Raw genomic sequence first — 15,004 nt, 5'->3', positions numbered from 1 at the left:
TGAAATTGAGTGTTTTGGCATACGGACTTTTTTGTACAAAAAAGATAGTGTTAAGCAAGATTAATTGCCAGAAATAAGTCCATAAGGTGATTTCACTTTGGTCCCATAACTTTGGGAACACAGTATTAACCCACTGATTCTTTGGAGAAGACACAGATCAAGTCAACCATTGGTTTATTATGAAGACTGCTTATTATCTCTCTTAAATGCTCTCCTATTATCAATTGTAGAGTCTTTCACATACTTCCAGTAATATATTTTGGTTGTACTCCTAACAAATCAAACATCAACAGATAGCTCTATTAAGACACTGATGTGTGAAAACACAGATCTAATATCTACATATACAGTAATTTCTTCAGTTTTCGAAAGAAAGTGAAGTTTCATTGAGTTAGAAATAATTTACACTGATGTCAATTGAACTTTCATGCCTTAGTTCACAGTGGTTCTCAAAGTATGGTCTAGAGAATCCTGGAGATCTCTGAAACCCTTTTAGAGGGTCTACAAATTCAAAAATAGTTTTTATTTCCAATATGGTAAATGCCTATAAATATAACCCAGATAAACAAAAATGCTTTGGAGAGATCCTCAATAATTTTTAATAGGATAAAGATACTGAAAACAAAAGTTTGAGAACCACTGGCTTAGGAGATGATTTAATGAGTGGCTGTGGTCTTAAAATGTATCACCTGATACCCACCTTTTCTTTGAGGAGTTTCCCTATATTTTAGTAGGTAGGATAATATCTAGATGACTGTCTGTCACTAGAACACATTTCCAAATCAGTAAAAGTTGCCAGAGTTTATGCTCTGTTAGCATCGTCTTCAAGGATCCAGGGTCATCTCTTACAACAACAAATGTTCTTAAAAGATAATTATTTTGCACCAAGGAGTTTTAGTTATAATATCCTGCCTCCTATTCTTATATCAAACATACTTTTAAAAAAGATGTGATTAATGTATACTTGTCCAGGGGTTCTTAAATACAGGTTAGGTGGCAAATTTAGAAAAAGCCTAGGAAACTAAGTCAAGGAGATCCAAAAAAGAAAAAAATTGATATAAAAATTATCATCCTGTTTCTACAAATGGAACTTCACAAAGATGTGCCTGCTTCAGTATCATATGCCCATCAGTAACTTAGTCAGATAGAAAGCTAGAAAAAGATTGCCTAGAAACTGTCACTCTAAGATACCAATCATAGGCAAAAGGTCAGGCTTCATCCCTGTTCTACAATGTTTATTTTTGTAAGTTCTAGGTTGGTGAGAGACATGTTCACCAGGGCTTTCTTTCCCTCTATTATCTGCCAACCAGATCATAACTATTTCTGCCATCTTATGGGGTCACCCAAGGGAAGGAGTAGATGTTGTAATAACAACTCATATGTCTAAAATGCTTAAAAGTTTATGAAGCACTTCCTTCCTGACAATCTGTGAAGCAAATACTATTCTATCCATTTACAGATAAGAAAACTAAGGCTTGAAGTATTTTTAAGCTAGTTGGCAATGGTCAAACAGATAGCAAGTATCAAAATTAGATATTAAACCCACATCTCTTTGTTCTGAATCTAATGTATTCTGTTACCACTAAATCATAATATTTCTCTAAAGGATCTTTTTCTTTATTTGACCCTGACTAATACATTGGGGCTTAATGGATTTATAGCAAGTATTAAATTTATTTCCTTCCTTTTTCTTCCCTCAGGTATTGAAAGGAAATTGAGTATATTGTTATATTACATAATCATATTGAATAATCATATTGAATAGCAATATTTAAGGGTATACAGTCTCTGTTCAACAGACAAAGCTAGCAAAATCAAGAAAAACCTGTCCTGTTTTATAAAAACAATAAAAAATAATTCAAGTTCTCCCATATTCAGGCCTTTAATCTGTTTCCTTCAATGCTACACTAAACTGCTAGAATACAAATAAGTAACTAGTTCCCTAATAGGCAGGTTAGCATACTTTGTCTGCTAAGAATAGTACTAAGCAGGGAGCAGGAAGTTGAACATAGCACTTCTATTTATATGGCAGCCAGTTTAAATAAAGCCAGGACATACTATAACAAATTTCTCTGCAACTTATATACTTGATTCCATTTGTGGTTTTAGTTGTTGTTGTTTAACCGTTTTTTAAGCCATGTCTGACTCTTTGTGACTCCTTTTACGGTTTTCTTGGCAAAGATACTAAAGTGATTTACCATTTCCTTCTTCAACTCATTTTACATATGAGGAAAGTGAGGTATATAGGGTAAATTACTTGCCTAGGATCACACATCTATTAGGTATCTCAAGCTGGATTTGAGCTCAGGTTTTACTGACTCTAAACTTAGCACTCTAGCCCTTGTGTGATCTAGCTGCCTTTTCCATTTATATATTTGGAGCTTAATGAGAGTGGGCTAAATGGACAAATGATATTAACACCATGTGCTGTTCAGATTGTATAATTTTAATTACATGCCTGAGAAATATCCCAGATTATTAGAACAGAAAAATAAACAATAGATAATGCCTGTTAATTCCACCTACTATTCCTAAATCTTGTCCCCTTCCTAGCCCTGTTGACAAACATGACATATACAATAAAGAGCCATGGGGAAGGAAATATAGCCATGTTTCCTGATGCTCTTTTTATTTTTTTATTTTTTGCTCTTTTTAATAAAACCATATAATTTCTGTCCATATTAAATAGAACACCAGCATGCTATATACATAATATGGTTTAAATAATGTTATTTTTTCTTTTAAAATAATAATTTGTATTTGATAATAATTAAAAATAATTTGTATTTAATAATAATAAGCTCATATTTATATAGTGCTTTAAGGTTTACAACTCACAACAAACCCAGGAAATAGGTTCTATTATCCCCATTTTACAGATGAGAAAACTAAGGTATATAGAAATCAAGTCATTTTCCCTGGGTCAAACAGCTTGTAAGTGTCTGAGTTTGGATTTGAATTTAGCATCATCTACTATTTTTTGTGCCACCATCTAGAAAGGGGAATCTAAAAATATTCCATAGGAATAATAATAGTTCAATGAAATCTGGCAAATATTCACAAACTCTCCATCCAAGAAAAATTTGGGGCTGAGTCATTACTTAGCTGTCAAAATGTTTCAAGTGTGCAATAAAGTATTGCCAGGTTATTGGAGAGTTTAATCATGTACTAACCACTTAATTTTTTATATTCCAAAAGCACCTATATCTTCACTCTAAAGTTACATCTTTGCAATGTCCTTTGTCATTTGCTTACTTGATTCCGTTAAGGGGTACTTTAAGGGGAAATATTCTCCATAAATTAAAGACAGCAATTTCATGAAAAAGCCACAAATAGTTCTTATTCCATTACTACTACTGAAAGCTCATTAAAACCCCAAATAGATACCATTCATCACTATAATTCACATAACTATTCTTTAGACCTAGCCAAGAATATTAGAGGTTTCCGTGTTAGTCTTGATGTCTCTTTGTAAGAAGTCCTGTGGGAAAAGGATAATTTATAAATGGATAAAAGTTACTGAGAGATTTGGTCATTATCATTGGTGTTAGAAATGATTTAAGGATGAAAATGGTACCTGTCAAACTCATAACCATCACTTTGCTGCTCACACAGCTTTGTGACTCCATAGTAGTAGATAGAGTGTTGGTCCTGGAATCATGAAGCCTCAACTTCCTGAGTTCAAATCCTGCTTCAGACAATTTTTAGGTGTGTGACCCTGAGCAAATCATTTAAACCTGTTTGCCTCAGTTTTCTCACCTAGTAAATGACCTGAAGGAGGAAATGTCAAACTACTGGAATATTTCTGACAAAAAGACTCAAATGGGCCATGAAAAGTTGGACAAAAATGAAATCACTGAACAATAACCAAACCTAAAGGATCACTTGGAAATTTTAACAGTTGGGTCTTGGAAACTGGATCTCTGGTTGAAGCTGGCTCCAGGACATGCCCCCCTAGACACACACACACACACACACACACACACACACACACACACACACCTCTTATACCTTTGAAATAGGAGATGAGTAGATGAGTAACAATCAGAACATCTTAAAATAAAATATCTAAAATGAATGATATTGATAACTGAGGTCAGGTCTGTATCATGATGAGATAGTTCATCTCCCCAGGGACCATAATGTCTGATTTAAAGTACTATAAGCATCAGAGTGAACAGAATTCAACAAACATTTTCTATGTGTGAGTATTATACTCAGCATTGGTTACATCCAGTTAGTTGTTTTACAATAAAATTATCCTGACAAGACATTCAAACCAAACATAGCTTATTTTACAATGTAGTCCAGTTTAATGAGTGTTATTGAGTTAAATCCAGAGCATGCAAAGAAAGACAAAGAAAAATTTGCCTCTACCATTCATAAAACACTTGTGAAATCTTCTTTTAATATTTTTGAGAAAAGTTAAAGTAATAAAATAATACCATTAAAGCCAATCTGGGTTTTTTGAGTGGTTTAGATCCAATCCCATTATTGCTATAATTATTTCCCTTTCACATGAAATTAATTAAGTGGTTGTGGGGTTTTTTCCAATGCTTAGGCAAATCACAGTTATAAACTCTGGAATATTTGAATATGATTTGTATAACGATTCAAAAATCAAGATAATCTAGAATAAATTCCTCTATGATCTACTCCTCCATCTTCCCCTTTAAGACATAATTTTATCAAAATGATCCTAGTGAAATTGATACCTTCTTGTTCATTTGAAAACAAATTTTTATTCCCTCATTTACAATTCATAATGTTCAGACAACCTCAATTTTCATAATCAGTTCTCAAAATTTAGGGAGTCAAGTCTTTAACCAAGCCCTGAAACTGTTTTATGTGTGTGTGAAAACTGTTATAACAAGCAAGTCATATTTGTCATGTGCATTTTAGGTGGGGAAGATATTTTCTGAATATATTTCATCACAAGCTGTTTCATTTAATTGAATTAAAATATTATAAAACTATCATGAAGTCATTTAATCTCTGCTAGAAGCGACAGTGTGCCATAATGGATAGAATTAGCCTCAGAGCCAAAGAGAACTATATTAACTGTGTTCTTAAGACAGTCACTGTCCCCAACTAAATCTCTTAGGCTTTCTTAATTTTGCATTTGCAAATTTCAGGGGAAAGCAAATGTTATTATTTTGGATTTTAATTTTATTTACTTTATAATTTATATAGTATTAATATACTTTAAAATTCCATGTATTTCATGCATTTCAAAATATCCTGAGAAGAGATGCACCGGCTTTGCCAAATGGGTCCATGGCACTAAAGATGTTATAAAAATGGATAAGGATTATAGTTCTATAAGTAGCAGAGAAATGTTGACCTTCATTAGTAGAATGCATTTCTAATCAGAAGCTTCCTGTACCATGGAAAACACATATCCATTCCCTATTGCTAACCCTATAATCTTTGCTACCTGTGTTTTTATGATGTTTAATTAAAAGAGATAATTCAAAAAATTATTATAGTCCAAAAATTTTGAGAAGCAAAAAATGAGAGATGTTTGCCTAAGGTTCCAAGGCCAAGTTGTATTACTGTTGGAGCCAAAATGCCTGATTCTTTTTCTTTCTCTGGATCTGAATGTACCAAGTATAATACAGAAAAGGAATTTATGCAAAAATCTCCTGGAAAAAAAATAAAAGCCTGATTCTTAAAGGGTTTGTTTGGCATGTTTATCCAGATAACTCTTACACCCTGTCACCTACAAACTAAAATACCATGAACCCAACTTGCAAAGAATTTGAAAATTCTCATAAATGGATTGCATATAATGATAAGTAAAAAGCATAGAGAATTGAAGAGATTTTACATATAAGAGTTTACTGCCTTGAACCTTTTCCTTTTAAAATATGAATTGTTACTAAATTTCAAGCGTAAATGCATAGCATTTATTTTGCATTCAATTATTACATTGGTTGACAGACCAATTGCAACCCTGAGTTTCCTCCAGTGAATTTAAATATTATTCTCATTGATTTTCTTATAGGTTACTGGGAGTACAAAGAAATGCCTTGATTAGTCTCATAAAAATTCCATTCCTTTATGTCAACATTAATTGATTTTATCTCATGGTGTCAATCTTTTCTCTCTCTTTTTTTTGTAGGTGATGTCATTGTCTATATTAATGAAGTTTGTGTCCTTGGACATACTCATGCAGATGTAGTCAAACTTTTCCAGTCTGTTCCTATTGGTCAAAGTGTCAACCTGGTGTTATGTCGTGGGTATCCTTTACCCTTTGATCCCGAAGATCCTGTTAGCAACATGGTGCCACCTCTTGCAGTAATGGAGAGACCCCCTGTAGTGGTCAATGGAAGACATAACTATGAAACTTATTTGGAATACATTTCTAGGACCTCCCAATCTGTTCCAGATGTAACAGATCGACCTCCACATTCTTTGCACTCCATCCCAGCTGATGGTCAGCTTGATGGCTCATTCCCACCTCCCATTCATGATGATAATGTGTCCATGGCTTCTTCAGGAGCTACACAAGCTGAACTCATGACCTTAACCATTGTGAAAGGTGCCCAGGGCTTTGGCTTCACAATTGCAGACAGTCCTACAGGACAAAGGGTGAAGCAAATTCTAGACATTCAGGGATGTCCTGGCTTATGTGAAGGTGACCTCATCATTGAGATCAACCAACAGAATGTACAGAACTTGAGCCATACAGAAGTCGTGGATATACTGAAGGAGTGTCCCATTGGAAGTGAGACTTCTTTGATTATTCATAGAGGAGGTAAGTCCAAAATATCAATTTAATTTTTGGAATCTGATATGGAAGATATCAAAGTATCAGTCTTGTTCTGGAGTGAGGAGGTAATGTAGAGAAAGTGGTGTCTGTATAACAATGGTGTAAACAATCAACAATCAATCTGTAAATTACAATGAAAATATATTTTACAGAGAGGAAAAATGCAGATACAGATAATAAAAGATCTTTGAGATGCCAGATAGCAAAAGAAAGAAAGAAAATAGTAAAAAGTTGAGTTTGGGGGAGTTTTCCCTAAATTGAAAGATATTTTGGATTGGGTAGATGTTTATGGAATGACTTGTCTTGGATCCCTATCATGTAGAATAATATTTCTATAGAAAAAATAGATTCAGTCTAAAATAGATTGCTAAAGGTATGTGTACTCCAGCTGAAGCAACAGTGGAGATAGTAACAGTTTGCTCTCTCCCCTCCAACTCACGGAGGGCCTGGGCCTACATTGTAATGAAGACAGTGGCCAAAGATGGTGAAGAACAGAGGAGAAATCCTGGAGAAAGAGTAAAACAAGAATTAGGGAAGAGAGGAAATATGAAGAGTTGGGCAGAAGATATTTGGGGTTGATGATTAAAGGACAGGAAAGATTCTTCAGCTTTCTCAGGAGAGGAAAGGAAGAATAAGTACTGTGAAGCATGCATGAGGAGCAGCAAACAGATTTTTCTCCCTCTCTTTTCCTTCTTGGTAATGCAGAATTTGACTAGCTTCCCTCCTCTTTGGCTGATCCTGAAGAGTAGAACCAGAAGGGAATGGAAGGAAAGAGTGATAGAAGAGGTATCTTAATGACTTTCCTTCATACCTACTAAAATATAATTTTTGATCTGGTACAGCTAGGCCACCTTAATTTGATTTTTTTTCATTAATTCCCTTGAAATTCTTGAATTTTTGTTTTTCCATATGAACTTTGTTGTTATTTTTTCTAGGTCATTAAAATAGTTTTGGGGGAGTCTGATTGGTATAGCACTAAATAAATAGATTAGTTTAGGTAGTATTGTCATCTTTATTATATTGAGCAGAATACATTTGTTTAGTAGTCAGGAAGAAGCCTCATGAGCATCACTGTTAGACTTATGACACAGAGTAACTGTTGTTGCCCCTCCCAAATGGCTAAGTATCTATTAGTGAATGTCAGGGAAGGGTCTATCTAGTGTGGGGATCTAATCTAGGAACCTCTCCACCATCATCCCCATTCTCAATCATTATTCAAAAGTTATTGAAGATGGAGTGTCATAGCTGTAATAGTAGGTGAGGATCTCATACACCAGGAAACACAGAGTTTTGAGGATACCTTTCTCACCCACAACTGCTTACATTTCTATATCTGATATCTGACTAAGAAACTTAAATACCAGCAGACACTGGAAAATATGTTTTGTCTTCATGTTTCTGGTACTGCAAATTTTCATGTATCAAAGAAAATGCTACTTTCTGTTTTTTTGAGAATAGGAAAGAACTGATGGAATGAGCCATTCATATTGTGAAAGGTATTGGCTAATGAGGCTATCATCCAGCTTGATTAAGGTTCCCACCTGAGAGCATAGTTCTACGTCTTCTTTGTCAAAGAAATGTACCTAGAGAAGAAAATAATATCTTTTCTGGATGCATAATATAATAGTTCTCCTATGAAATCCTAATGAAGTTAAATAAAAATGTCAATGCCAAATGGAGACATGGATTCTAGACTTGACTGAACTATGTGGATAAAGTGTTAGATATGATCTCAGAAAAGACCCGAGTCCTATGTCAGCATCTAGCATAGTGTCTGGCATATAGTAGGCACTTAATAAATGCTTGTTGATTAATTGACTGATCCTGCCTCAGATACTTAATTAGATGAGGGACATAGACATCACTTAATATCTGAGCCTCAGTTGCTTCCTTTGTAAAATCAGAATTATAATAGCACCCACTGAAGTTTGTTGAGAATATCAAAAGGAACAACAATGTAGTGTTTTGCAAATTTTAAAGCATTGTATACACATATAAATATGTAAATGTAAGCTATTACTATTTTTCACTTAAAACACTCTAGGCTTCAGTTTTTTGAGATATAAAATGAAGAGGTTAGACTAAGTCCCCAAGGTCTTCTCCAGATGTAAAATTCCATCCTTTTGAATGGAATACAATTAAGTTAAAAGTACCTAGATATGACCTTCCTTTTGCTGTTTTATGCAAATACTGTTAAGTTTTTTCCTCCTGAAGCAGGTGCTACATTGTTGATTTTTTTCTGGTCTGAAAATTGAGCAGCAACTGCTCAGCGCTGATGAGCAACACTGTACAATAGAAGTACTGTGTACCTATGCTAAGGAAGGAAATAAATTTTGAAAGGCAGCAATTTTGTATTCGACCTTCTTAAAGGCTTGCTACAAAATACTGCTAAAAGCATTACAATAAAGCCTCAAACAGCATCTTTTAATTTCTCCCATTGCTAGCTTAATGCACTAAAATGCACTAAAACAGATGTTGTTTACTAATCAGTTCTATAGATGAATATCCAGCGCCTCTTTATAAAGATCAAACGTGAAAATCTATAATTATATTGGAATCATTTCGTATAATTGAAGAATATGACTAGACATGACTTTGCTATCTATAAATTAGGCATTAGTATAAACAGGTCTCTGCTTTGAAGTTTTTTTCATATATGAAGAAAAGTGTCCAATGAGTCTCTTGCAAATGATGAAATATGAGAGAGAAATGATTACAGTTAAATTCCTTATAATTAAAATTTACACTTTTAATATCATCTGATTTTCATTGTTGCTAATATCATGAGTCCCTACAATTCTCAATAACTTATAGTCATTCCTTGGAAATTCTGGAAAAGATATTTTCTTTGTTTACCTTGAAACAAGCCCAGAAGAATAAATTACTGGGTTGCTATTCAGGCTATTATTAATAGTGAGAATGTCCTTTAGGTACATATATCTTTGAAAGTACTTAGCATGAACAACTTTAGGTAGCGTATCTAAAATGAATCCTAAAATTTTGCTATTCAAAGGTGGACAAGTTTTATCTGGCTAGCAGGTATGATACTGGGGAACCCAGCAGACATACTATGGCCTATTAAATGAAGCTAGAAAGATATGACCTGAAGATCCATACTAAGGCATCTAAGTTTGGATTATAGCAAACAAGGGTCAAAAGCAAATTAAATGTGGATTTGGTTCAAGATTCACCAAAGAAAACAAACTGAATAAGATTAAGATGGGAAATGGGGTTAAGATTTGCTTCTATCAGGTCAGTATTATCATCTCCACAACCCAAAGATCCTATCAATTGGGATCAAAAGAATAAATATATTTTCTAAAGTGGGAAAGTTCTCCCAGGGCCAGGTTAGATTCCAGCACATAAGTGTCTTCCTGTCTAATTTATCTTTCATAGGAGAAGAATTGAAATGAGAAGAGAGGGAACAGTGTGAATAGATAGTAATATAATATTGACCAAAGGCCTTGATAGTATCCCTACTTCTAGATTCCTTCTAGTGGACAGGGAAAGGTTTTAATTCAGCAGGGGTATTGGAACTGAAAGACTTTGTTAATGTAGGTCATAAATTTTGGCAGCTCCCAGATCTTTGATAAAAAGTTTGGTTATCTTTTATGGTTAATAGTATTGTACCAGAATTTTGTTCATGTTTGAGTATTGCTGATTTGATATATCTGAGTATTAATTGTGTGGGTAAGATTTTGAGAATACATGAATTTAACAATGGAATAGGAATAGTAAAAAAGTTTTACCAAAAGTTAGATATGTAAACTGAAGTCTTTCATCCAAAATAATCTAATTGGGAGAAAGTAAAAGAGAATAGGCTATCTAAAACAAATCATGTCAAAACAACTTTTTTTTTTCTTTCTGACAGCTTAACTTCTGTATATCAAGAGAATATTATTTACATAGTCTTTCTTGATTTCAGTAAAGACATTTTACAAAATATTGCATATTGTTATTGAAAAAACTGCAACATGGAAACTAGATTCCTAATTGACAATCATACTCACAAAATTTTGCTGAATGGATCAATTTCAACTATAGGGAACTTTCCAGTGACATGTCACACAGCTCTGTCCTTGGTTCTGTCCTTTGTAAAATTTGTGGAAAAAAGTCTGATGCAGACCTACTCAATTCTTATCAAATTTGAAGATGACACAAAGCTGAAAAAAAATAGCTAATATGTCAGATGATCAAATAAAGATCCTAAAATATTTCAGGAGTCTAAAAATGATAGCACAATCATTGAAAATGAAATTTAACAGGAATAAATGTAAAATCTTATACTATTTTTAATCAGATATATAGATAAAGAATAGAAGATGTAGTTCTTTGTTAGAGAAAATGACAAGACCTTATTTCATTTCAAGCTCAGTGTGAGTCAACATTATAATCCAGATGCCAGAAATGCTTAATGTAATCTTTAAATGCATTAATAGCCACTTCTAGTTCAAAAGAAGTAATACTATTATTCTGCACTCTCTAAACCACGCACTGGAGAACCAGATTTTCAAAAGAACATTGACATAATGGAGTGAATCCAGAGGAGAGAAAAAAAAGATATTAAGAATCCTTGAAACTATCTCATATGGTTGAAATTTAAAAGAACTAAGGATGCTTAGCCTGAATAAAATACTTAGGGGCTACATAGGCAGTTAGATTTCATAGTGAATGAAGCCCTGGGCTTGAAATTTTGAAGACCTGAATTTGCCCTGTCCCAGATTGTTATTAGCTCTTTAATCCTGGGCAAGTCACTCAACCTTTATCAAACTTAGTCTCCTCATCTATAAAATTAGGATAATAATGTCATCTACCTCACAGGCATGTTGTAAGGATCAAAGAAGATAATATATGTAAATTGTTTTGCAAATCTTAAAGTATTAAATAAATGTCAGTGATGATGGTAAGTGGTGGTGATGGTGATGATGATGTCTTAACATGCTAAAGGATTATCAGGAAATAAATCAAGAGAACATGACCAGAAACAATAGATAGAATTTATAGAAAGACAGATTTCACCTCAATATAAGATTTTTCTAAGTTAGCATCATTCAAAAATAAAATGGGCTAATCTCCTAGGTGATATATTTGTTTCTGGCAGTGTTCATCCAGAGAGCAGGCAGGCAAGTATTGAGCACATTGTATGGATGGTTCTTGCTTTTAATTTTAGTTTGGAATAGGGACTCTTTAACTTTAAATTATATTTTACACATTTCAATCTAACCACTTGCCTTTGTAATCCAAAGTATTTTATTTTCTGTATTTAAAAAATATTACTCTAAGAAAGGATCCATAAATGTTATGATAATGATAAAACAATTCATTACATGAAAAAAAGCTAAGAGCCCAATTTTAAAAGCCAAGATAATAATATATACAATTCCTGCAGCAACAAAACAAGAAATAACCCCCAAAATCAAAATTGAATGTTACTGAATTATATGTAACAAGTATTGCTTAAAGGGAAAGATAAAAGATACTTCTACCCTTTTTCAGAAATGGGAAGTTCACAAGTATAGTGCATTATACATATCTTCAGACTTTTTTGATTTGTTGGTCAGTTATACAATTATTTCCCTTTTATTATATGGACTCTCTGAAAGGGAGAGATACTAGAGGAAACTGGTCTTAGAAAAAATAAGCATGAATAAAAATTTATTTTTAAAAAGAACTCTTGCTTTGTACTCTTTCTTGAACTTTTCCAAAATAAAAAAATAGCTGAACCTATGGATAATTCTCTTGTGAAGGAAGCAAAATAAAGAGGGATTAAATAATTGTATAATAAAGGACAAAAGTCCTGCTCCTCAAGAAGCCTACATTCTAAAGAAAGACTTTGTCCCACACACTTAACTTTTCAAGGAAAAAAAACTTTTAAGAGAAATATATGAAAAAAAAAAAGAAAGAAAATACAGGACATAAGTGAGGGTAGAGATTAATATCAAAATATCCAAAACTAATTGCACCAGTAAATTACTAATTTAAAAGGTGAGGGGAACCTTTTAGAAAGAAGTGATATAAAATGGGCCTCCTAATAATAAAGTTCAAAAGCACAGGAGGAAGACCAGTGTCATAATACAATGTCATTCCAAAAATGAAAGGAAACATTTTTAAAGAAGAAATAGTAATGATGTGAAAAGCTTCATTGAGGTCTAGAAGGAAGACGGTCAAGAAACAGCCTTTGTCTTTGGTATTAGGATGCCACTGATAAATTTCCAAAAGGAAATCAGATCGCAAGGGATGAAGAGATTAAGTTGATAATGCTAAAGAAATAAAGACAACAAATATAGATTGCTCTTCCAAGTTATTTGGTGGTGAAAGGAATGAGAAAGATGGGGTAGTAAATGCCATCATGTAACAGCATTGAAAGAGAACAGTGGAGACTTGAGTATGCTTTTAGACTAGGAGAAAGAAAGGAATGATTGGAGAGGAATGCAGATAGTGAAAGAAGCAGAGGAAATAAATGATGAGGCAGATTCTTGGAAGCAAAGCAGGATTCAGTCCCAAAAAAGCCATTAGTATGACTTAGTTTTTCAGTTCATTGACTCATTGATGTAAATGGAAGCATTATTTCTGTTGGCAATATAAAGGGACAATTTCAGACTTGTACCTAAATAATGAGAATAGCATTCATCTGAATCTAGTTTATGCATTATACTTAAGAAATTACTTCATTCTCCTTTTTTATTGTTCCTGCTTTATCTTTTTAAGAGTAATTTAAAATATTTTAGTTTGAATACTTTTTAATCTCCCTGAGCCTCAGTTTCTTAATCTGTAAAAAGGGGGTAATAATAATACTTACCTCTCAGGGATATTTAAGATCAAATAAGATATAAAAACATTTGCAAATCTTTATATCAACAGGAGTTGTTTTAGCTATCATAATGAACAAGTGTTCTTTTTTGGTTATATCAGTGAAATATAACTTCATGGAAGAATCTAAAAAAGAAGTTCCTATATAAGAACTGGAAGAGATTTGTCTTGAAAAAGTAGGCAAATTTAATTTGGTGGAATGCTGTAACCCTTTCTGGAGTGCAGTCATCCATGTAACTTCCTATTATTTAACATAAATATGAGTCCTCATTTAATTACATATTTTGGTTAAGAAGTGAAACTAGGTTTGCAAATTTGTTACTTTAGTCAAAAACATCTATCTACATTATACATTATGTTTGGTATGCAGAAATGAAAAATATTTACATATGTATTCATTTATAAATGTATCAGTAACTCATACAGAGAAAATATATACATTACCAACTTGTGAGATTTATCACAAGATAAAGATTATGTGATACTAAAATGCTATTAAAATAGTTGGGGGACAACTAGGTTAGAGTTTCTGGGGTTGAAATCTGGAAGTTCAAATCCAGCTTCAGAAACTTTATTACTTGTGTGATCTTCAGCAAATGACTCTGTGGAACCATTTTCTCAATTTCCTCAGCTATAAATAGGGACAGCTATAAATAGCACCTTCTCCTCAAGATTGTTACAAAGATCAAATAAGATAATATTTATAAAGTGCTTAGCTCAGTGCCTGGGACATTGTAGACACCTGATAAATACTGGCTATAATTATGATTATTATTGTTATTATTGATGATGTAATATGATATAGATCAGAGGTTCTCAAACTTTTGTTCTCAATATCTTCATGTTGTTAAAAAAAAAACTATCGAGGATCTGTTCAAATAGTTTTTGTTCACATAGGTTATATTTATAGCTATTTACTACATTAGAAATAAAAAATAATTTTGAATTTGTAGACCCTCTGAAAGGGTTTCAGAGACCCCAACAATTCTTTGGACTACACTTTGAGGACTACATTGTAGATGATTCAGAAGGCACTTCAGGAACTTGTCACTCCTGGAGTCATTATTACAAACATATCAAGTATCTTTATGTTTGCTGTTGTTCAGTTGTTTCAGTCATGTCTGATTATTTGTGATTCTTTTCTTGGAAAAGACACTAAAGTGGTTTACCAGTTCCTTCTCCAGCTCATTTTACCAACGAGGAAATTGAGGCAAACAGGGTTAAGTGACTTACTCAGGATTCCACAGCTAGAAAGTATCTGAGACCAGATTTTAACTCAGGAGGATGACTTCCTGACTGCAGCCCTAGAATTTTCTCCCCTGGAACTCTACCCAGCTGCTCTTTACACTAAAAACATACAAAACTGCCAAATGATAAAAATGCCCACTGATAGAATATCTTGCTCTATAGGACAAGGGA

At 33.2% G+C, this 15,004-nt stretch overlaps 1 protein-coding gene across 8 annotated transcripts in view; it reads left to right on the top strand.

Annotated features, from left to right (window-relative positions):
- Positions 1–15,004, top strand: part of MAGI2 (membrane associated guanylate kinase, WW and PDZ domain containing 2) — an 895,053-nt gene that overhangs the window by 597,916 nt on the left and 282,133 nt on the right. For all 8 annotated transcript variants that reach the window (XM_052000674.1, XM_052000676.1, XM_052000675.1 and 5 more), the window contains one exon: positions 6,125–6,760. In XM_052000674.1, the coding sequence (XP_051856634.1) occupies positions 6,125–6,760 (636 nt within the window). The remainder of the gene's footprint in view (positions 1–6,124; positions 6,761–15,004) is intronic.

Source organism: Antechinus flavipes, chromosome 5 (assembly GCF_016432865.1).
Source record: "Antechinus flavipes isolate AdamAnt ecotype Samford, QLD, Australia chromosome 5, AdamAnt_v2, whole genome shotgun sequence".
Lineage (NCBI taxonomy): Eukaryota > Metazoa > Chordata > Mammalia > Dasyuromorphia > Dasyuridae > Antechinus > Antechinus flavipes.
This window is presented reverse-complemented; position numbering and strand designations above follow the sequence as displayed.